The following is a 25,136-nucleotide window of genomic DNA, read 5'->3' on the forward strand; positions in this document are numbered from 1 at the left end:
ATCAAACCAAAGGCCATTAAAAAAAAAATACATAGGAACTCTTTCACACATCAATCATTTTTCTCATAACCAAAAAAAAAGTCAGTGTTTGGTCAGTGTGTTTGTTTTTTCTGTCAGAGTTTAATCAGATGCAAAAAAAAAGCTGATGAAGGTTTCTCTACCTTTTCCTATCAAACAGTCCATGAAATACAGACACCACACTGTTGCCATTCAAATGCGGTCCAATTTTTTTTTTCCATAGACTTGCATTGGTGAGTTTGATCTGACACTCAGATCAATATCGGACAAATCTCCATGGTTTTGTGCAGACTAATAAGGAGGAAAAAAACAGGGATGTGAACTACGCTATAGACCAGTGGTCCCCAACCACATTTACCTTGATAGGAGCATTCAGTTTTGAGGTATGGATGTGAGCCACATCCATTGTTCCCACTATAGTGTCACCCAGAACCCCAGGTACCAGTATGACGATAGTTAAAACTCCAGTATAAAGCACCTTGTGCCAACTTACATCCAGGGGTTCCCACTCTACCACCATTCAGAATTCCCACCAAAATATCATATCCAGCTTCAAATAATAGTATCATCCTATCTCCATATGTATCCTAGCTAGGATATACACATACAGAAGTACTCTTCCGTGCAAGGTAATTTATAAAAATTGGCATTTAGAGACCTTTTATTCATAGCTATGTGCTAAACCTGGTGGTGATGCATCAAGATGGCAGACAGCAAGGAGCCACACATCATAGCCCCTTGAGCCACAGATTGGGGATTCTTGCTATAGACTAACACGGATGACATTCTTAAAAGAAAAAGTGAACTGTGAAGCCCTCACTCTAAATACCGAATGCGCCTTAACTTTTAGAATTGGAAATACAGCTCATATTGTCTCCATTTATTTAGGGCAAATTGGCAGCCATAGAATTTGTTGCAGATTATTTCTAAAGCAAATTTGCACAGATCCACAGGAAAATCCATTTTGGTAACTCAATTTTTGTGCAAATTTGCCTTTCTGGATTTCCTTTGGGAAACTAAAAAAAACAAGCCACAGCTAAATAATCAACATTTAAATCTGCAAAACTACATTACTTACTTTTTTTGTTCGACCTCGTAGAAGTGAATAAGGAAAATCTGCCACAAATCTTCATTCTGCAAAGAATTGTCATGCAGCATATCGAAACAATTGCACCGCAGGTTGAAATTTGTGCAGAAAATTCCACAGTAGGTGGATGAGCTTTGTAAAATTTGATTTACTGAAGTATTGGCCATTTTAATAAAAAAAATATCAACAATTTTTATTATAATCTTGTAGTTTCTTTAGCAGTTCTCAGTTGGGCGTTGTTACAAATTCATTTTTGTTCAGTAACTTTTCACTAAAGGATGTTTTCTATCAAATTTTAAAATTGCACATTCTGTCTTTGTTGTCATATTTTACATTGCGCTGGTAATTTTGTCAAAAATTGCTTTTGCAAAGAGTGTATTTTTGTGTTCATAACTTAGTCTATCAATCTGCTTTCTGACACATGGCACAATGCTACTTTGATGATTGGCATATATATGGGTAGTACTGAAACAATAAGGGTCAAAGTGTGTGACCTACCATCAAGTGTGCTCAAATTTAAAGGTGTCCATGGATCGGAAGTCTCCAACAAAATTGGTGTTATTCCAGCGTAAGTCAACCAAAATCAACAAAAATCTGGGCGTCAGTGAACTATTGTCACCCAGATGTTCAGGTTAAGGTACCTTCACACATAACGATATCGTTAACGATATCGTTGCTTTTTGTGACGTAGCAACGATATCGTTAAGGAAATCGTTCTGTGTGACAGCGACCAACGATCAGGCCCCTGCTGGGAGATCGTTGGTCACTGAGGAAAGTCCAGAACTTTATTTCGTCGCTGGACTCCCTGCAGACATCGCTGGATCGGCGTGTGTGACACCGATCCAGCGATGTCTTCACTGGTAACCAGGGTAAACATCGGGTTACTAAGCGCAGGGCCGCGCTTAGTAACCCGATGTTTACCCTGGTTACCAGCGTAAAAGTTAAAAAAACAAACACTACATACTTACCTACCGCTGTCTGTCCCCGGCGCTCTGCTTCTCTGCACTCCTCCTGCACTGGCTGTGAGCGTCGGTCAGCCGGTGCAGGAGGAGTGCGGGGTTTTCCGCACTGCTGGTGGACTGATGAATACAAGAAACACAGAACTGTATTAACTGTGGTTTTATTGACACGTTTCGAAGTTCTTCAAGATAAAACCACATTATTTTGGATGGTAGAAACCCAAGGAATTTAGGACTGCAACAATGTGGAGTAGTAATAAGTTCAAGAACTGTTCAAAAGAGAATTCTAAATTCCCGACTTTTGAGTCTTCAAACCATTAACAAAACAGAAATTGATTAAACAGATGTAGGTAAAAAGACCTGACCTAACCGTTTAATATCTGATCCACAAAAGAAAGGGCGAGAAACGTTGATTTCCATTGTTATAGTTTAGAACATCTCCTATTTGATCCTGTCAGCCGTTATTTGTTTGGGAATATTATAGTCGATGATCAGTTCATGTTAAGTGATCAAAGAATCATCCAGTGTTTGGAGCAGCAAATTCCCTGAAAAACTGATACTGATGTCAGAAGATTACATCATTTAGCATATAAAACGCAAAACCTAGGTCATAGTATGGAGTGTCATGAACACCAACAGGACAGGTTTATATTGTTAAAGGGAATGTGTTATTTGAAAATATATATTTTATATTAAGTGTATTTTTTTATATTTTTTATTTTTAATATTACTCTTTATATTAAAAAATATGTTGACGGTTTTACACTGGCAACTAGGATTAATTATGAACTGTAACGGGGTCTACCAAGCTGGGGTACCTCTTTCAGTACCACCCTGTGTTTTAGGAGGTCCACTCTGCTTTGGCTGGAGTCTGAATGAAGGACGCTGGCTGGAATTGCTTGGTTACATGGCGCATATAAAAGATCACTGCTTCTCCACGTATTTCCAGTCTGACAACACTTTACTCACAGGACACAGAATATATCACACAGATACAGAGGGCAGGCCAATAGAAAAACGGCAGACTAGAGATACATTACAATAGCCGCAGGTGGCCGGAGCCTGCCGATATTTATTGTGGGAATTACAAAGGTGGGGGGCGGACAAAAGGGGAATATCCTGTCCCCTCTGCCCAGGGGCGCAGCCTGTGGGCTGATGCATTAGGGACATGCATCTCACATGGAACCTATTATACATACATATAACTGCACAACATATTCTGGGTGCTGAGTGGTTCCGTAACACGGCTCCCCTTTTCAGCGACACGATCGGCATACACAGTCTGATCCTTAACGGATCGGTTTGGGGATGACCGAAGTTTATGGGGTTGGTACAAGTTCCGTTTGTTGACTTAGTCCATCGGCGTTACCGTTTTGTTTGCCGGGTCTGTAGTGGATGGTGAAGTCCAGAGGTTGTAGGGCTAAACACCACAGCAATCTGGCGTCATCTCCGGAGACCCGATTAAGCCAAACTAGGGGATTATGGTCCGTTAGGAGGGAAAACTGTCGTCCATACAAATATGGTTGCAACTTTTTGAGTGCCCATACTACCGCCAGGCACTCCTTCTCGATGGCCGCATAGCTTACTTCACGGGGCAGTAGTTTCTGACTCAGGTAAGCTACCGGGTGTTCTTGGCCGTCCGGCCCGACTTGGCTCAGTACTGCCCCCAATCCAAACATAGAAGCATCTGTGTGAACAAGAAAACGTCTAGTTGGATCGGGTGCGGCCAATACAGGGGTATTCGTGAGGGCGTCGTTTAGTTGGCAGAAGGCTTCCTCACACTCTGGGGTCCAGGTTACCTGGCGGGGTTGGTTCTTACAGGTCAGATCAGTGAGGGGCTTGGCTACCCTGCTGTAATTGGGAACGAATTTCCTGTAATACCCCGCTGTCCCTAGAAACGCCATGACCTGGGTTTTAGTGCGTGAGGTGGGCCATTTGGCTATGGCCTCAATCTTGGCTGGTTCTGGTCGCTGTTTCCCACTTCCCACCCAATGCCCTAAATACTGAACCTCTGCTTTGCCCACATGACACTTGTTTGGGTTCAGAGTGATTCCGGCCTTGTGGATCCTGTCCAATACTGTCTCTAGGTGATTTAGATGCTCTTCCCATGTCGCACTGTAGATGGCGATGTCGTCCAGGTAGGCACAAGCATAGTCCTGGAGACCATCCGGAAGCCGGTCAGCCAGCCTTTGGAAAGTCGCCAGGGCATTCTTCATCCCGAATGGCATAACTCGAAACTGGAACAAGCCGAACGGGGTGACAAATGCCAACTTGGGAATAGCGTCAGGACTAAGGGGAATCTGCCAGTAGCCTTTGCATAGATCGATGGTGCTCAAATACTTTGCCCCCGCCAGCCGGTCTAACAACTCATCCACACGCGGCATGGGATATGCATCCGTCAATGTTTTCTCATTGAGCTTACGATAGTCTACACAAAACCGTGTAGTCCCATCCTTCTTGGGCACTAACACTACGGGGCATGCCCAGGGACGATCTGACACTTCAATGACCCCTAAACGCAACATCTCTTGTATCTCTTGTCGCATCCCCTCTTGTACAGACTCAGGGACGCGGAAGGGGTTTTGTCGCAGGGGGGTGTGATCCTGGGTCTCAACCTTGTGTTGTGCCAGGTGAGTGTACCCTGATCTCCCCGAAAACATCCTCTGTCGCTGCCTCAACAACTCCTCCGCCTGCTGTCTCTTCACCCAAGTGTACCTGGTCCCATGTTTTAGACTGAGTCCTTTCCCCTAAGACATTCCAGCTAAATCCTCTGCTTCAGGTGCACAGATGGTCACTACCTCTTCAGGGCGCTCCCGGTAGGGCTTCAGCATGTTCACGTGGAACATGTGGATAACCCTGGGGTCGTCACAATCGGTGACATTATAGGTTGTGTCGGCTATTTTCCCCACTACCTGGTAGGGCCCCTGCCATGCAGCTTGGAACGTATTCTGCCTAGTGGGCTCTAACACCAGGACCTTCTGCCCTATTTCCAAGGTGCGTTCTCTTGCCCTCCGATCATACCATACGCGCTGGCGCCGCTGGGTCACCTGCATGTTCTCACGTACAGCCTGGGTCAGCTCCTGTAGGCGGTCCTGGAATTCCAGCACATAGGGTACAATAGGTATCCCTTCTATGAGGCCCTCCCCTTCCCAGTGTTCTAGCACTAAGTCTAGGGGTCCCCTTACCATCTCCCGTATACCAGCTCGAACGGGGAGAACCCCGTGGATTGTATGGCACCTCCCGATAGGCAAACAGGAGGTGTGGCAAGAATTTCTCCCAGTTCCTGTAGGTCCTGGTAAAAGTCCCAATGAGTTGTTTTAACGTCCCGTTAAAGCGTTCACACAACCCATTGGTTTGCGGGTGGTACGGGGCGCTTCTAATGGACTTTACGCCGCACAGCTTCCACAGTTGGTTGGTCACCTCTGCTGTAAACTGGGTACCCTGGTCTGAGATAATCTCCCGGGGAAATCCAACCCGTGAGAAAACCTGGAGCAGGGCGGCCGCCACCGTCTCTGCCAGTATGTTAGGTAATGCAACCGCTTCTGGATACCGTGTGGCATAATCTACCACTGTCAATATATACCTTTTCCCTGATGGACTGGGCTTGGCTAACGGCCCTATCAGATCGACCGCTACTTGGCTAAATGGTTCCTCCACAATGGGGAGGGGACGTAATTTGGCCTTGCATCGATCTCCCCTCTTGCCAATGTGCTGGCAACTGTCACAGGTCTGGCAGTACTGACCGAACATCATAGGTTGCCCCCAGCCAAAAGAAGTTTTGTGTCAGACGATGCCTGGTGTGAATGACGTCGAAGTGCCCGGCCAAGGGTATGTCATGAGAGATTCGCAGTAACTCCTGCCTATACTTCTTGGGAACTACCAGCTGTCGTTTTATAGTGGGGCTCGTCCCTGTGTGGTGTTGCTCTGTTATCCGGTATAGGAGTCCCTGCTTCCTTACAAACTGTCCCCCTTCCAGTACCCCTCTCCCTTACTGTGCCTTCCCGCGATATCCCTCCAATGAAGGATCCTCAAGTAACTCCCTCTTAAATTCATCTGGGGTGGCCCAAGAAATGTGTCTGGCTATGGGAATACGTGTAGGGCTGGGATATCTTACCTGGGCCGCCTCTGAGTGTGATTCCGCCTTCGCAGCTCGAGCTTGTATCCGGGTGGTAATAGGATATGTTTCAGCTAGAGGGTCAACCAAGAAGTCAGACAACATGGTCCCCAAGTCATTTCCCAGCAAGATGTCTGCAGGCAAATCCTCCATCAAGCCGACCTCAACAAGGCCATCCCTGACTCCCCAGTTCAGGTGAATCCTGACAGTGGGCAGTCGATGTATAGCTCCCCCTGCTACACGGACTGCCACTGTCTGGTCCGTCTTCTCTTGGTCCCGGACGAGATGAGGCTTCACAAGGGTCAAAGTTGCCCCGGAATCTTTTAGTCCCTGCATACGTTTCCCATTAACCCACACAACCTGTCGATGCTGTTGTTGATTATCTGCCCGTGCTACCTGCACGGGGTCTACTTCATGCAGCACTTCCTCCATCTCTTCCACCCCTTGTTTAGTTGTAGCCCCCAATGCCGGGTCAGCTTCGCCTTGGTAGCAGTGTACAGCAGCCCGGCAGAAGGTAGCTGTTCCCGCCTATGGCCACTGGGTATGCTGAGTCCGGTTGGGACATTGTCTTTGCAGGTGGCCCAGCTGACGGCAGGTGCGGCATCGCGCCCCAGGGGGACTAGCTGGTCCCCCTACAATCTTCGGTGGTTTGGGGCCCTCCAGGTCCATGGGCGGACCCCTAGTTACCATCTTTGATCCGGACAACTAAGGCTTCCTGGCATCATGATGTTCATCGGTCAGACGAGCGGCTTTCTCAAGAGTAGTTGGCTGCCTGTCCTGAAGCCATTCCTGTGTCTCGGGGGTTAGTCCATTAAAGAATCGTTCTAGCAAGAAGAGCTGGAGGACGTCATCCTTAGTGGTTGCTTGGCTCCCTTGTACCCACTGTAGCAGTGACCGCCGTAATTTACAGGCCCATTCAGCGTGGGTATCGGTTACGCGTTTTATAAGTCCGCAGAACTTTTGGCAGTATGCCTCTGGTGTCAGCGCATGCCAGGCCAAGATCACTTCTTTGATCCGCTCATAGTCCATACAGTTCTCATCAGGTACCGTGCGATAGGCGTCCGCTGCCCGGCCTGTCAGCTTGCTGGCCAGAATCTGAACCCGTTCCTCCGGCTTCACTTGATGAAGGGCACACCGCCGCTCAAAGTCCTGCAGAAAGCCATCAATGTCTTCCTCTGCCTCCCCCAACTGTCGGAAGGCATTATACTGGATCTTTTTGTGGCTTACTGTTGAAGGTACCTGGTCGAAGGCCAGAGCTCCCCCTGCTCGCTGACTCTCCTCTCTCCGCTCTGCCATCTCCATCTTGACCAGCTCCACTTTGGTCCGCTCTGCCATCTCCATCTTGGCTAGCTCTATCCTGGTCCGCTCGGCCATCTTTTCCTTCAGATCAGTACGCACATCAGCCATCACCTCTCGTATGATCTCTACTGCAGGGTTTGGGCCATAGAACGCCAGTCTGTTCTTTACCTCCCTCTGGAATTCAGTCTCCTCCACGTTCACATTGGGGGGCGCTGCACTGTCGTGTTCCATGATGGCTGCTATCAAATCCGCTTTTGTTTTGTTGCTGGCGATCAACCCTCGGGCTTCCACCAGATCTTTTAATGTAGTCCTCTTTAAAGGGACTATGTCACCCCCTCCAACCGTTATAAACTAAAAGAGCCACCTTGTGCAGCAGTAATGCTGCATTCTAACAAGGTGGCTCTTTTAGTTTTTGGTGCAGTTATTGCCAAAATAAAGCGTTTTATAATTTCGCCAAAATACCTTTCTTTAGACAGGGAGGTAGGTCTTAACCCCCCTGCTGCAAACGCCACACTGCCATCACTCAAATCTTCGGCGCTGGGCGCCGCCCCCTCCGCGCTGTTTTCCAATGAAATCCAGCGCCTGCGCTGTTTAGTACTGGCTGGGGCAGGCGCAGTGAGCTCTGGCCGTCTGACCTCACATGCAGTCTTGCAGACTGCGCCTGTGCGGCCACCCAGCTAGTGAATCCCAGCCCCGAAGTGTGTTATGCATTATGCACTAAAAGAGCCACCTTGTTAGAATGCAGCATTACTGCTGCACAAGGTGGCTCTTTTAGTTTATAACGGCTGGAGGGGGTGACAGAGTCCCTTTAACTTCTGGTAGTTGTTTTCCATTCATTCCTTTCCTCCTGTAGAAGTGGTATCATATCCCGCTGTCTGCCACCAGTGTAACGGGGTCTACCAAGCTTGGGTACCTCTTTCAGTACCACCCCGTGTTTCAGGAGGTCCACTCTGCTTTGGCTGGAGTCTGAATGAAGGACGCTGGCTGGAATTGCTTGGTTACATGGGCGCATATAAAAGATCACTGCTTCTCCACGTATTTCCAGTCTGACAACACTTTACTCACAGGACACAGAGTGTATCACACAGATACAGAGGGCAGGCCAATAGAAAAGCGGCAGGCCAGACATACATTACAATAGCTACAGGTGGCCGGAGCCTGCCGATATTTACTGTGGGAATTACAAAGGTGGGGGGCGGACAAAAGGGGAATATCATGTGCCCTCTGCCCAGGGGCGCAGCCTTTGGGCTGATGCATTAGGGACATGCATCTCACATGGAACCTATTATACATACATATAACTACACAACATATTCTGGGTGCTGAGCGGTTCCATAACACGTAACATGGACGTCTGTCTTTTTTGGCACTTGGACAATAATAGCAATAAATTGACTCAGATGTTATTGAATTGAATTTAACCATTCTCATCAGTGCAAATAACATTATGAAGGAAGGGGGGAAGTAAGTATGGTAAGTTGTGAGATTACCTATTCTGAATGCAGGATCCTGTGATACCTACTGTATATACACATGTTACATTTCATTGTAATCCTGGCCTTGATGATAAGGAGACTGGTGAAAAGTAATCTGTACAGAAAAGGAACTATGAGTCTAGTATTAGGCCTAGTGGCCAATATAAAAGCTGCAAAATGTATGTTACAATATATATACAGCTCTGGCAAAAATTAAGAGACCACCACATCAAAACCCTGTCATGGGCAGCCCAATCTCCAGACCTGAAGCCCATTGAAAACCTCTGGAATGTAATCAAGAGGATGATGGATAGTCACAAGTCATCAAACAAAGGAGAACTGCTTACATTTTTGTTCCAGAAGAAGTGTGAAAGACTGGTGGAAAGCATGCCAAGACGCATGAAAGCTGTGATTAAAAATCATGGTTATTCCACAAAATATTGATTTCTTTTTTTTAAATTCGTTTATTAATTCCAGAATAAACTGCACAATACACACGTTTGCATTTGTCATTATTAGTAACAGTATGAAATACAGATAGGGGTCATGCATTATTATATCTAAAAGTATTACAAAAGTGACAAACTGTGTATGTTAAATCACTGACGTCTTATAAATCACCTAGTATACAACATTTAACTACATTAACTTAACAATAGCAATAATGCGCCGCCAAAGGAAAATTAATACAGATTTCACCCCGTAAGTGATGCCCCCCAAACCACGAGCCCAACCTCCACATAGTAGCCAAGCTAATGAGGATTATAAAGTATTATAAGAGGAGTTCCATCTACCCCAAATCTTTTCAAATTTGCCTGGGCATCCTCTGTTTTGATATAGTGTACGCTCATACGGGATAATCGAATTCACCAGATCAACCCAGGCTCTGAGAGACGGGCAAGAACCACCCATCCATCGTAATGCTAACACCTTTCGTGCCATAAAAAGTGACTCTCGTAGAAATATTCCGGTGCAATGATCCCAAGCTTCCGCATCCCACACCCCAAATAAGCAGATCAGTGGTTCAAGTGGGACAGGGATCAGTAATAAGGATGTTAAAAAAGACGTCACCTCACTCCAATACTGACGAATAACGGCATTTCCAAATCATGTGGATGAAATCCGCATCACCCGAATGGCACCTCAAGCAATCCGACGAGTGGAAGCGGCCCATTTTAAAAAGCCGTACCGGGGTCAAATAAGACTGATGCAGAATATATAATTGAGTCATTTTAAAAATATTGATTTCTGAACTCTTGCTGAGTTAAAACATTAGTATTGTTGTTTCTAAATGGTTATGAACTTTTTTTCCATTATTTGAGGTCTGCAAGCAATACATTTTTTTTGTTATTTTGACCATTTTTCTTTGTAAAAAAAAAAAAAATACAAAAATTATTGCTTGGAAATTCGGAGACTTGTCAGAAGTTTATAGAATAAATGAACAATTTACATTTTACTCAAAAATATATCTATAAAGAGAAAAATCTGACAAACTGAACATTTTGCAGTGGTCTCTTAATATTTGCCACAGCTGTATATGTGTCAGGTTTTGCTGCGTTTTTTTGTTCCAAAATCTGATTCTAAAGAATAGGATTTTTTTTCAATACTAAATTTTACCAGCATGGTCAAAAGACAAGTCTAGCATGCCAAAACTGCAGCAAAAAAGGGAAAACATGCTTTTTTTCTGCAGCTTCTTTTCCTGCCAAGAAATAAGGTTTTGCTGCAGAAAAAAACACATAATTTGAACTTACCCAAAAGGGGCATATGAGCTTTGTACTAAAAAAGCAAGTGAAGAAGGATTGATCCTTTGACACAGTAGAGTACGGCATATTAACATGCCTTTGGAACAAAAGCTTGGTCTATTTTGGTAGACAGGATGTTTTGAAGGAGCACAAAACCTAAAGTTTATAAACTAATAACAGTGCAGCTTGTTCTGACCATGTGAACTGGAAGCAGCGGAGCCTGCAAGGATCCAGTTGACTGGTTCAGTCTTCAAGGTAGAAATATGCAATTAAAGGAGTTATCCAGGATTAGAAAAAAAAAAACATTGCTACTTTCTTTTAATAAAAAAAAGCAGTGCCACGCTTATCCATAGGTTCTGTGCGGTATCATAGCTTAGCCTTTTTTTTAATTAAATTGATCTGAGCTCCAATAATTTCAGACACTCCTTATTAACGCGACAGGTGAGGTGCTGTTTTTTAATGAAAACAGCACTTTTTCTACTGACCAACCTCTTAAAAATGAGTCTATGTTCACAAGTACAAATTTGCAGAATTCATGGCGAATCTGCAACAAAATTCATGTGTTCCATTTGGATTCCGGTGCAAATTTGCTTTGGGATTTCATCTTGTTCATTGCATAGGGTGAAATCGGCAATGAAAATCTGCAGCATAAGTTGATATTCTGCATCACGGATCACTTTGCTCTGCAGGTTTTTTTTCCCCGCAGTGAGTTGATGACATTCGTTCAGATTTTGTCCATTTTGCTGCTACATTAAAATACGAGGAGAACCATCTCTATCAGCAGATCTTAGTCATTCAGCATCTGGGAAGTGTGCGCTCTTTTTCTGTGACGGGCTTTTGTAATTAACGAGTCATGGGACTAATAAAATATTTTAGAGAAGACTCATGCTGATAATGTTCTGGGCTGTTTCCTCCAGGTACCCGTCATCCAGATGGAAGGAGGCAGTTAACTAGTCTTAGCTGCCTTGTGATTTAGATGTATTCATGATCTCACACGGTGAATATGTTTTCGTTTCGCTGGCTACCTATTGGAACGTGTCTACTTTGTAACACAAAAATGACTTTATTGCTAGAGGTGCATTATTTTCATAACAATGACAGATGGATACCCCGGTGGAATGATTACTCTCGAGATACCGGCAACCATCGGAGATAACATTTATGCTCATTGCTGCCCTGTAAAGAACATTTCCTTATCTTACATTTCTTTCTTGTGTTCAGAGCATAAAATGCCTGTCTGGTTTACAACTAATAAGGACGGACTGTGCTGAGCCTCCTAAGGATATCTATCGGTAACAGTCTATTAGAAATTATGTTGTGTGAAGTGATAGAGATTCATGAAGGGCATTTTCCAGACTCAATTTTCAGGATAGAGAATGTACGTGGTGTTCTGAAAGAAGCTTTACCTTCAGAAAGCTGGGATGATGGTACATCCACATAATATCTTTGTATATTTATACAAAGATTTGAACTTTTTTTGCTTTAATTATATCACTTATTCACATGAACATTAGTTTCACCTACAGTGGACTATAGCTCACTTAACTTTAAAGAGAACCCGTCATCAGGATTTTATACCCCAAACTAATGACATATATAAAGGCGCTATAACCTGTCCTTTACAGAATACTAGAATGCTCTATGTACGTCCCGAATGCCCCCTGCATGGCACAAAAAAGAGCTTTTATTATACCCCCTGGAATTGTCTTTTGGACGCCTCTGGTCTTGGTCCGGTGCCTCCTCTCTTCCTACTATCACCATTCTCCTTCACTGCTTCATGTGGATGACATGTCCTAGGTCACCCACTCAGTGTCCACCATCGCGCTCCTGTGCAGGCGCACTTCTGTCTGCCCTGCCGAGGGCAGAGCAATTTATTTTGCATGCACCAGATTTGCCTACAGGTCACTGTCACGCTTTGGCCTTTGTTGTTGGCCTTTGTTGTTGGCCTATGCGCCTACAGTACTTTGCTCCACCCTCGAGAGAAGTAGACCTTTGCAGTAGCGCTATGGAGGACACTGTGGATTGCGTAGGACACGGCATCCACACGAAGCAAGAAGAGGGACGGCGATTGTAACAAGAGGCGCTGGATCAAGACCGATGACGCCCATCGGACCACACCGCACTGTAGGTGAATATAATAAAAGCTCTTTTTTTTCTGCATTGTAGGGTGATATTAGGGACATACAGTATATACAGCATTCTGATATGCTGTAACAGAGGCTTATAAGTTCTGGCCATACTAGATGTGGGAAAAAAATGGTGGCAGGTTTCCTTTAAAGCAGGTTTGTCTTAAGATTTCACAACACAAACTGTGTACCTTAAAAATAGATCTTAGTCCTGTTGAGATTGTTGTAATTACTTAGCAAATCCATGTCAGAATGACTTAATTCTTTTTTAAAGAAATCCGAACACGAGGAGAACATGTAAACACCATGCACAAGTTGCCTTTGGTCACATATACACTCAGAATCTCAGAACGCTGCAACACGGCAGTTCTGACCACCGAGCCATCATTTTGCCAAGAATAGGCGACAATTGTAAGAGCTTGGAAACACTTATCAAAAATTTTTTAAAAAAGGGGTCTCTATGTCCCCTGAGCATTGGTCCCGCATTTTGTATTTCTTCTTTACTCAAAGTATATGGGACTGACAGCTCACCGAACTACATCTCTGCGAGTCCCGTAGACATGGAAAGGGGCTTTAAAAAAATCACTTCTCCATTCGGATGTTCTCGTGACCACCTGCTGAGCCCACAACGATCTTTCAATTTCTCGCCTATACCCTGTGTGGGTTGGTTAATGCTCAGGTGAACGTTTTATCATGCTGCTATGCATTTCAGTGCAGATTCTGGGCAGCACTATGATGACACTTTCTGCTTTTTTGACATTTACCTTCATCATCTCCCTTCATATGGATTTGAGCAGGTTCAAAGATATATTTTTTTTCGTCACCACTGGAGAGGACGATCTAATGTCTGATCTTCTATAGAATCAGTGAATGGAGGTCCCGTCCCAGGGGCAGACATATCATTGGTGCAACCTGTGCAGCCACACAGGGACCCAAGAGGTAAGGGGGCCAATACCACCTCCAAGTATGGTGGAATTGTACATTATGATGACTGCAAAAGGCTCATATACTGTTCTTCCACAAGGGCCCTCTATTGCCTGTGTCCCATACATTTTAGATTATTGTAAAAGTAGTGCTACGTGCCAAAAATATGAATATCCATGAGCAGCGTTAAAGGGAACCTGTCACCAGGTATGAGATACGTAAGCCCTCATATGCAGCATTCTAATATAGTATAGTACGGTCCAGAAAGAAAAGAAATGAGCAGCACTGCCCCCACAACTCGGGTCCACACTGGACCAACTTCTGGTGATAACACAATATATTGCTCGATGTCACTCTCCACAAACCGAGATAGCATGGGACTTCGGGTGCTCTTCAGAAATGACAGTCTATATTACACAAATTCTTACAAGGAGAAAATGAAAGCACTCACCAGTCTTCCAAAAGATTCCTTTATTAACACCAACTCCAGATAAAATTCATGGCCGGGGGAGAGGGAGCCGAAGCTCGTGTGAGCAGAGGGGGACGACGGCCGTTTCGCGCTGTGCCTGCGCTTCTACGGGACCCTACGTCGTGTGGATGACTTGTCCTATGTCATTCACACAGGGTCCAGCATCGTGTTCTTGCACAGGTGCTCTTCTGTCCTGTCTAGGCCAGAGTAAAGTATGGCAGTGCACATGCCCCACCATTCCCTGGTCTTATCCTGCGCATGTGCACTGCAGTACTTTTCTCTGTTACGGTACTTTGCAAGAACAGAGTAGGCGATGTACCAAGGCCAGCGATGCCCATCGGACCGGACCACCCCATAGGTGAGTATAATAAAAGATCTTTTTCTTGTCTTGCAGGGTGGATTTGGGGCTTATATACCATACTATATTAGAATCCTATATATGAGGGCTTACAGATACTGGTCGTACCTAATATGGGATAAACCTGGTGACAGGTTTCCTTTAAGTCCTTTGAATCTGCATCTAAGTGTTCTCTATACGGCATCTTCTCCACAACTTGGCCGCTACGATCCGTTCGATCATTGCCTTGTACTGTACAATAGGCCATCACCTCCTCGCCTTAGTCTTCTCCTTTCCTTCTAATAGACACCAATTTACATGCAAATTGTTTTTGTTGTACACATATAGCGGTCGATTTACTTTGCGTCAGTGATCTCAATCGCTAATTAGGAAACATTTTCTTACATTCCGAGAATCGCGCCTTACTTTCTTCCTTCTCTTTCCTTCCTGGCTGCCTAAATGATTAATAAAGAGAATACTTTTGACCCATTTTAATCATGTCAAACTCCACAGCAAATTTACATAATGAAAACCACGATTTCATTGTACGCCGACGATTCTGTGATCTCCCAACCAATGTTTTACTCTTAGATTATAAGGTAAGGTGGGAGGACATCAGCTGTAATCATAGGATAATTTATTAAGCTATGCTAATGTGATTGTCAGGCAGTAACAAAATATAAATCTGAAGATCGTGTTTGTGAAACAGTCACTAATGAACTGTGAGGCAATGACATGTGATAATACAACGTAACCTCTTGTTTAGTAAGCATAGGAACAGTTTATCTTCTTTGCTAAAGTAATTAACTGCTTACGAGTTAATAAGGAGTTATCGCATTTCTTAATTCCAGCTTCATGCAAAATAAATAGATACCTCCGAAAACAAATCAGCATGTATTATGTTAGATACTGCCTAAGCACCTTGTCATTGTCACGGGTCACATATTATGCTCTGGGTACGAGACGAAACGGTAAGACCGGGAGCAATTTCTATACGCTAGTTAAAGCGGAGCACCGGACATAAGTCAAAAGGGGAAGAATAAGTAAAGCCTCTTTTAGTTGGACAGATGATAGGCCAGCAGACATCATAATAATCTTTATTTTTATATAGCGCTAACATATTCCGCAGCGCTTTACAGTTTGCACACATTATCATCACTGTCCCCGATGGGGCTCACAATCTAGATTCCCTATCAGTATGTCTTTGGAATGTGGGAGGAAACCGGAGTGCCCGGAGGAAACCCACGCAAACACGGAGAGAACATACAAACTCTTTGCAGATGTTGTCCTGGGTGGGATTCGAACCCAGGACCCCAGCGCTGCAAGGCTGCAGTGCTAACCACTGCGCCACCGTGCAGTCATTATCAACAACGTCTAGTGCAACCATGCCAAGCAATCAGCCGAGAATCGTACAAACGCTTGTTGGTCAACTGATCATAACCTTTATGCATAGAGGAAATTAATTGTTGATGTTCTAAGTAAACAGAGATGTGCTGCCGAGGATATGAAACTACATGGGGATGAACAATAAAAGTAGCGAACATTCTTCTCCTTATAGTTTGCATGTGCAGGTGAAAAAATGAGAAAGTAAAGGTTAGTGATGAGTGTATGTGTTCGAATAATGTGTTATCTGAGCATGCTCGCGTACTAACCGAGTGAATTCGGTGGGCTCCAAAAGTATGTTCGATTTCCCGCAGCTGCATGTCTCGTGGCTGTTAGACAGCCACAACACGTACAGGGATTTCCAGTTTGTTAGGACATCCCTGCATATGTTGCGGCTGTCGAACAGCAGCGAGACATGCAGCCGCGGGGACTCGAACATGTTTTTCGAGCACGCCGAAGACACCTTGTTAGCACAAGAGCATAACTTTTTTTGCAGAATGAGTGTCCGCAGAAAAGGAAACAAGCCAGGAAGTGTCCAATTTTTTTTAATTCTAGTTACAGATCTATCTCAACCATATAAGTTAATGGGTTCGTGAAAAACTCAGGACAGCATACTGATGGCATCGTACTTGCTTCCCAGTGTTTGTTTTTCACTGCAAAGCTGAGAAATCTATTAGTTTTTTGAGGGGAGTTTTCATACGAGAAAAACAAATGAAACACTGATGATAAAAATGGACACACAAGCCAAACACTGTAAAAAAAAATGGACACACAAGCCAAACACTGATTGTACAAGATGGACACACTATCAAACACTGATCGTAAAAACTGAAACATGGAAGAAACACTTATGGAGATGTGATCCAAAACACTGTTGAAACTGTTTTTCACATCTGTATGTACATAGAACATGTTGCAGCTTACACTTTATGCTTTTTGGATTCCTCATTTGGCCATAGTGGATATCTAATCATTTAAAAATAGAATATTTTCGCTATAGCTCCTTGCGGGTGATCCTAGTATTGAACCTTCATGTCAATTATGGCTCTACTTTTTGTATTCATACCATAGACCACCAATTTCTTCTATGTGCAATTGAGGCATATAGTGCCTGGGAAGAGGGATTGTTGGGTCTTAACAGACCCAGATTAGTTCTACAGTGCAGGAAGGAGGTTTGATTTTCCCTGTAACTAGAGGTAATCTGGCAGCCCAAGTTACAGAGGGAATCTGCAATAAAGGGGAAAAAAAAAAAGATTGTGAAGTTGAAATGCCCCCAAAATTCTTTTATGACTTTATGGGGGACACAGTGTAAAAAAAAAATACAGATAAAACATGAACATTAAATGTAACAATGTGGTCATGTGATACCACCTTCTCAGTGTAAAAATCAGCTACTTGTCCTGTGCCTGTGGCTTTTATGAGATCGGGATCTTCTTGGAAAGGATAACCCCTTTAAATGCTTAATATGTAGACTTTACGTCCTAAACATTTCAGCTACTTTTTCTTGCTCGCTCACTTAATATCACGAACTTTAACAATTTTTTTTATTCACTCCATTTCATTTAATGACAGGCAGGAATACATTTTGTTCATCAGCCCCTTTGCTTTTTTGGTGTTTTAGTATATTTTTCTTGTCTACTTAACATTTTTTTTTCCTTTTGAGTAGAAGAAAATAGAACCTGATTTACTCATTCAGCGATGGACGCAATGAAGCGTCTTAGTACAGTTTAACAAAGCTGGCCCAATTATACCCAGTCACATCTTGCTTTCAGATTATATTCACCTGCCAGTCTAAAAATCTATGCTCTTCAATTGTGATCAAGCCCCTACAACTTGCTCTCTTGACCTTTTAATCCCATTTTGCCTGCATTTCTCTTCCCTGCATTCGCCCCTCACTCTCCTCTTCCTTCATGCGCTCTCTACCTGACCCCTCTTTTTGGGTTTCCTTTTATCTTCCCTTCACCCTTGAGTTTACACCAGCTCTTGACAATCAATTGAGTCATTTTGATTTCAAGTGGGTTTATAATCTCCCGATTTAGCTTTTTCAATCTGCCTCACCTCCTCTTTGTGTGTCACACGTATCTTCCCGAGATCCCTCCATTATTTACTGTTTCTTTCTAAACCTTGATTTTCCATGTTGGTTGCTCCAGTCATCAATGCTTGATGTTCATCTGGAATGGAAAGTTTCATGCATCGCCAACAGAATTCAACGATAGAAACTCATTAATCGTCATCATGGGACTATTGCTTTGTGCTGGAAAAGCTGTGTGCATGGAATACAAGAAACCTCATGGGCAATGTTTTTTTTTTGTTTTTTAAATATATATATATATATATATATATACATATATATATATATATATTTTTTTTTTTTTGCAACTGTTAATGGTATCGTCTCACGGGCTGTATATGCTGCAGATTTTTCTCTATGATGCTGCATGCAGAAACTCTGAATATTACACTATTGGAATTGTGAATGAGATTTCCTCAGAATCTTATCCATATATTTCGCAGAAAATCGGTAGCGGGGTTGTCCAGACTTGGGGCTCCAGTCTGCAGTCACTTTACGACTGCATAAAGTGACTATACTGAAAATTGAGAAATCTTACAATTTTTACATTGGCCACCGGTGCTAATGGAGGCTCATATTTAGTGTTTCAGGAAATCAGCATGTACTTTAGCAGCAATAGACTGACTCAGACCCTATCCTTTGTACTGAAGCATCTAAAGAGCGTGTGCAAATATTATTGTGAAGGGAGGTGGAGCTGTGAGATCACTTATTGTGATTGGTGGTTTCTATGTTATCAGCTGTCTATAGACATGTCACCTGCCCTTGTAATCCTGTCTCTGATGATAAGGAGCCTGCTGAAAACTCTTCCTGAAAGCATAGGCATCTAAAAAACCTAGGTTATTTCATAATTTTAGAAAATGTTCCAGCCTTTTTTTTTATGTTACTACTAGTGATAAGCGAACGTGCTCAGATAAGGTGTAATACTCGGGGGCTAACTTTGGCGTGCTCGAATAATATGTATTCATATGAGTCCTGTGGGCGGTCCTACTCAGTGATTGGCTGGCTTTCTAGAGGTCAATCACTCGTAGGACCGCCCACTGGACTCGTATGAATACACACACCAGGGATTTCAAGGAATAAAATGCAAGTTATACAGAAGCTTTTCCAGCAAAGTAATGCATTATTCTGCTCATCTTGTCCTTCTCTACACCATGGTGTCCCCAGATTGAATTTGACATGTTCTACGACTTCCCTTTATGCCAGTAATGTAGTCTAATGTGTATGTCGTGGCGTTATAGTAATGTAACGTGAAGTGCCGTTTACTATGTTATATATCATCCAACAGTAAAAATTACTCTTGTTTACTAAAATGGATAGATGGATGATGATCTACTGTATTTGCCATAGATATTGTGTTAGGAAGTTATTTTTGTTGACCTTTATGACTGTCGCCCCCCACATTGTTGGATGAGGTACACAAGCCCCTGCTGTCTTCTTTAAGAACTCTGTGTGGTATAACCGGGTTTGTGTACAGTGTAAATTGCTTGGCCATTTTCTAGTCTCTAGGGCGCATAGAATGGTTCTGTATATTGCACGATTTATGATGGCGTTCGCTTCTCACATTCTTGAAGTCATCCGGACCATTATTTTTACCCAAATCTTAGTATTTCTTCCAAGCCCAGATATAGTGGACAGTGGTCAATAAACACAACTGATTGACACAACTATGACAATTGTTGGCAGTCTTAAAGGGGTTGTACAGTTTCTGAAATATAAGAGCCAATAATGTGATTATGTTAAAAAAAAGATCCCCCAATGTTAAAGGGGTTGTCCAGACTTGGGGGTTCAAGTTTGCAGTCACAGTATGTGACTGCAGACTTGTGAATCCTGACAGCGCACACACTGTCAGGATTCTCCATACAAAGCCCAAGACAGAAACAAAATGAACATATACCCTGCTGTAAGTAAATAAATAAAAGAATTAGTGCATATAAATAACATTGGGTACTTAGTAAATACCTTATGATTAAAAAAAAAAAGTGTAAAAGCCATCCCACCAACGTCAAGGTGTACCCAAATTCGGGATGGCCCTAACCTGTAATATTAAAACTTTACCCTGCGTCATAGTGATGTCCTATGTGAATAAGGGCTGAGCAGAATTGGGTGCCAAACATGGACACACAGCTAATGAGGAGGTTTGTAAATGTATTATCCATCTCAAAGGAAGGGAGGCCGCACCCTTACCTGCACTAAACGCAGAAATCTAAAGCTAATCTGAAAAAAATGAGCTGGAGTACAAGAGGGTGTGCCTGCAGAATAGGAGCATGTTCACACTGGCCAGAAAAACCCAGTGTGAACATGCTCCTACTTTGCATCCATACCAACTTGCACGCCAGTTTCTTTTTTTTCAGTTTAGCTTAGTGCCGACTAGACGTGCGCGGCCTCGCTCCATACTAGTGAATTGAGCAAGGCTGGGCACATCTAGTTGGAATGTGACCAGAAGAATGCAAATCGCATACTTGCAATTATGTGATTCCTTGCTCCCAGCACTGGAGAATCCTGACAGCACACAGTGTGCGCACTGTGAGGATTCACAAGTCTGCAGTCACAAAGAGGAACTGCAGACTTGAATCCCAAACCTGAACAACCCCTTAAATGTCTCAGCAGTCCTTGGTGGTCTTGTTGACTGTAGCCAATCATTGTAATTGTGTTGTAATGCTGACGTAACTCCGTGCTGCTGAGCCATGATGCCAGTAATGCCAGTAGGCACAGCAGAGGCTGAAAAGGTTAGTAATGTATAATTTTTTTTCATTTTATAACATTTGTGTCGCTTTTAATTTTTGCAAAAAGGGCATCTTCTAGAAAAAAAAGACATTCGCAACCATTATAATGTATCTGCTGTGTAAATATGAGGACTGATTTAGTCATTGATGTTGCTTCTATTCACGCTAATTAAATATTACTATTGGGCAAAGCCTGTGATATATTCCTTGAATTGTTTATAACCAGGAACAAGCCTCGTTTTACTTTTAGGATACAAAAGTCTACGTTTTAAACATTTTACATCATGTGCTACTAACGAGCAAAGAATACAATTCAATAATTGTCTCTGCACGTGAAATTTTGTACAGATGAACGAATCCAATTTGCAATTAATTTTTAGGAATTCGCTGAAGCTGATGAATTCAGTTTGCAGTTTTCTTTGCATAAGGCACTTAAAATGACCACCAATATTTTACACATTTTAGCAGATTGCATCTGCCAGAAATGGATAACATAACCTCTGGAAAGACTGGGTGGGCTTTCCCATAATGCCATGCAGCTATAACATCACTTGTTGTAGCATAACCAATCAGGAACAACTATAATAGCCTGTAGAAAAGCAAAAGAATGGAATGCAGAGTCCATTTAAGGGTGAATCTAGATAGAGGGCAGCACAGATTACATTTTAGCCATAAATAAGGAGAGAAAGCAATAAAACACATACTAAAATGTGCAGATGGTGTGTGATGGCAGAGTGGACCTAGAATGACTGCAGAGTTTAACTACAATGTATTGCCCACCCCTGCTAAAGGAACTTTGATTGAGATCTCCCTGTCCAATATTTCTCTCAGTACAAATAATAATTTTATTTATTTATACTGTGTTGAATTGAATAGCAGATGGGACAATGCTATTGAATGGGGCTGTTCAGATGAGCAATTGTGATGAAACAAATCAAAATATGCGCTTGTCTCTTCCTTTTTTTCTGCTCAGACTTGCCCATTTCAGTCTGTAGGTGTGCAAAAAATAAAGGATCCAATATGAAGCATCCATATTGCATATGTTTTTTGCATATACATTACAAATATATATGTATTTGTGTACTTGAAATTACTCATTTTGTAACTCAATCCACATAATTCTTCTCTTTTCCATTAGGTCTATGACCTCATGTGATTCAAAACGGACTAGCTGATTCCTTCTAGGCTCTATGTGGAAACAGGAGGTTAATTTTCCCTTACTTGGTCACTGCAAAAGTCCCTGGCAGGGGGAGGAGGGAGCTGTTGGGTCCAGAGTTAAAGAAAGGAATGATTTCTGCAGGGACACAAGACTTTCTGTTTCTAAATAGAGCATAAGAAAAGATAAGAATTAGCTGGGTAGAAAGGCAGAATGAGCAATTGTAAGTGCAATGTGCTATATAATATGATGACTGCAAAATATTCAGAGGATAAAAACTTTGATGGGAGTTCTTCTTTAACATAGGAAACTGTACTTGGTCTTGTAAAAGAATAATTTACTCTTTAAACTTGTACAAAGAAAATGATATAAGTCCGGCAATGTTTTGCTGAAATATACATGCTAAAAGTAGGTGTGACAATGTATTATGGTTTGATGAGACCAAAGTTGAATGTTTTAGGCAGAATTCCTGAAGGTATGTTTGACTCAAAGTCAACACTGAGCAGCAGCAAAAGATCACCATACCCACAGTGGAGCATGGTGGAGGCAGCATTTTGCTTTGGGACTGTTTTTCAGCAGCTGGAGGGAAATATTGATCAATTTTGCTACATAATCTTTAGGCCTCTGCTGAAAATCTGTAGATGAAGAGGAATTTCACCTTTCAGCATGGCAACGACCATAAGTACACCTCCAAATTAACAAAAGAATGGCTTTGCCACAAGATCAAACTTTTGGAATGGTCCAGCCAAAGCCCAGACCTGTTAATAGGAAATCTGCGAGTGACCTAAAGAGGGCGCTATACACAGGAGACGACCTTTGCAATCTGACAGATTTGGAGCTACTGCAAGGAAGAGTGGGTAAAGATTACCAATTCTACATGTGCCATGCTGATGGACTTCTGCCCCAAAAGACAGAAGTCTATAATAAATTCAAAGGGTATTTCAACAAAAGTATTAGTTTAAGGGTGTGCATATTTATGCAACCACATTATTTTAGTTCTTAATTTTTCTTTTTCCACAAAAAAAATTCAGTTGAATTGTGCAGATTATGGGTGACATTGAAGGTGGAAAAAAGTTCTGAAATGTTTCTTCTGAAAACATGGCATTTAACAGGGGTGCATAGACTTTTTTTTTAAATCCACTGTATAGATGACACAGAGATGATATATGTCATGGCCTCGGATACTTACCTTCCTTCACCAATCTCTCGGCGCGTTCCCGACATGGTCCTTTGCCGCTCCTCGCCTGACTTCTCTGGATCACGGTGTGTTGGCGGTTTGCGCATGTGCGGTCGCGCCTCCTCCGCCGCCGGGTTTCCTGGGAGGTTGTGACCCGATGGCTCTGCCCCATCATGGCGGCGCCCACCAGGTATTTCTTCCCGGCGTCTTCCGGGGTAAGACGCCTGTGCTTCTATGGTGATACGCTAGCATCCTTGCTATCGCGCTCTCTCATCAGGCTCCCTGTGTCTCTGCTGTGCCTGCCCTGTGTCTCTGCTGTACCTGCCCAGTGTCTCTGCCGTACCTGCCCAGTGTCTCTGCCGTGCCTGCCTTGGGTCTCTTCCATGCCTGCCCTGTGTCCCTGCTGTGCCTTCCTTGCGTCTCTGCTGTGCCAGTCCGGTGTATTGTCTTGTCCGCCAGTTCCGCCCCTATCTGCCAGTCTTTGCTATTTTCATTTTCTCTTTTGCAGCATCGTGCCGCTGTCAGTCGCTGGTTCTCCTGGTTCCACTTGTCTCCCATATTCCCGTTTACAGTTGTTCCCTGTTCCTATCCACTCCGTCCATACCCCAGTCTCTTCTCTTGTCCTGCCTGTAGCCACCCCTTTGGCTCCAGCTATTGTGACTCCATCCCCATTGGGCCTGCCCCAAATGCTCCATGTATAGGGGGTGGTTCCATCTGTGCCGCTCGCTCTCGGGGGCTCTAGAGCCACGACTCAGAGGGTCCACTCTCGGCTTCCTATTTAGAGTCCTAATAGTAAGCACAGCCCATGGATCCCACTGGAGCTTCAACTGCCCCGAAAGAGCTGGTCTTTTTACAGGTGAATCAGACCTGCATTATGTCCTTCATGAAAACTATGGACTCTCCGCTCTCCAGTCTTCTGATCCTAGGAGGGCTTCTCAGCTAGCTGGTCTACAACAAGAGCTAGCTCAGCAGCGAGACACCCAGGCTCATATTCTTAGTTATATGGCTTCGGTGGATGACCGGTTGCTCTCCTTGCAGTCAGCCGCCTCCACTTCTGCCCCAGTTTCTTCTCCCCACCCTCCTCCCCGTTTGGCTAACCACCTTGGTACAACGATGATCCCAAACTGTGTCGGGGTTTTCTGAATCAATATCGGCTCCATTTTGAACTTTTGCCCCAGCAATACCCTACTGATCGGGTTAAAGTGGCCTTGTTGATTTCCCACCTGGAGGGGGACGCCTTGGCATAGGTCAATCCTCTCTGGGAGCATGATGATCCCGTGGTTTCCCAGTTGTCAGTATTTCTGGAGACCTTTCGTCGTGTATTCGATGAGTTGAGACGTCTGGGCTCTACCACAGAGTCTCTCTTTAACCTCCACCAAAGGTCCCTAATTGTAGGCCAGTACACTATCCAGTTTCGTACACTGTCATCTGATTTGGGCTGGAATAATGAGGCCTTGGTGGGTGCCTTCTGGTGGGGTCTCTCTGGACGTATAAAAGACGGGCTCGCAGGTCGTGACACTCAAACTGTCTTGGAGGGTTAGATTTCCCTGGCTACCCATATTGATCTTTGTTTCCAGGAGCGTGACTGGGAGAGGAGACTTCTTCATCCTCCACCATCCACTCGTATACCGCCCAGCCCTTGACTCAGAACATCCTCCACTGCATCTGCTACAGAACCTATGTCGATCGTCTTAGGACGTCGGAACAACGACGTAAGGAGACATGCATTCAGGGTCTTTACTTCTATTGCCTCCAATCTGCTGCGAGCTTGTCCAGAACGTCCGGAAAACGTCTCCGCCTATGCCAGGTAAGAGAGACCTCCCTAGGTGTATGTGATACCTCTGTACCTCTTACTTTGTCTGTTTTGTTGCATGTTGGTGGTAAAGGTTTTTCTCTAGCCGAATATATAGATTCGGGCGCAGCGAGGAATTTTATTAGGCTCGAGGAGGTCATTAAATTTTCTGTCCCTGTGAGGACCTTGGAAAATCCTCGGATTTTCGCATCCATGGATGGCAAACCCTTACAAGAGACCATTACTCAGGTTACGCAGGAGGCGGAACTTCAGGTGGGGGCTTT

At 43.7% G+C, this 25,136-nt stretch overlaps 1 protein-coding gene across 3 annotated transcripts in view; it reads left to right on the forward strand.

The window, feature by feature from the left end:
* The window catches only part of METAP1D (methionyl aminopeptidase type 1D, mitochondrial), a 244,591-nt gene that overhangs the window by 20,049 nt on the left and 199,406 nt on the right, over window positions 1–25,136 (forward strand). For 2 of the 3 annotated variants that reach the window (XM_069733142.1, XM_069733144.1), the window contains exon 2: window positions 24,638–24,867. The exons of the other annotated variant lie outside the window; for it this stretch is intronic. In XM_069733142.1, coding sequence (XP_069589243.1) covers window positions 24,783–24,867 — 85 coding nt within the window. In that variant the 5' untranslated portion in view covers window positions 24,638–24,782. The remainder of the gene's footprint in view (window positions 1–24,637; window positions 24,868–25,136) is intronic. 3 annotated transcript variants of the gene reach the window in all.

The sequence above is a fragment of the Ranitomeya imitator genome, chromosome 7, assembly GCF_032444005.1.
Source record: "Ranitomeya imitator isolate aRanImi1 chromosome 7, aRanImi1.pri, whole genome shotgun sequence".
Taxonomy (NCBI): Eukaryota; Metazoa; Chordata; class Amphibia; order Anura; family Dendrobatidae; genus Ranitomeya; species Ranitomeya imitator.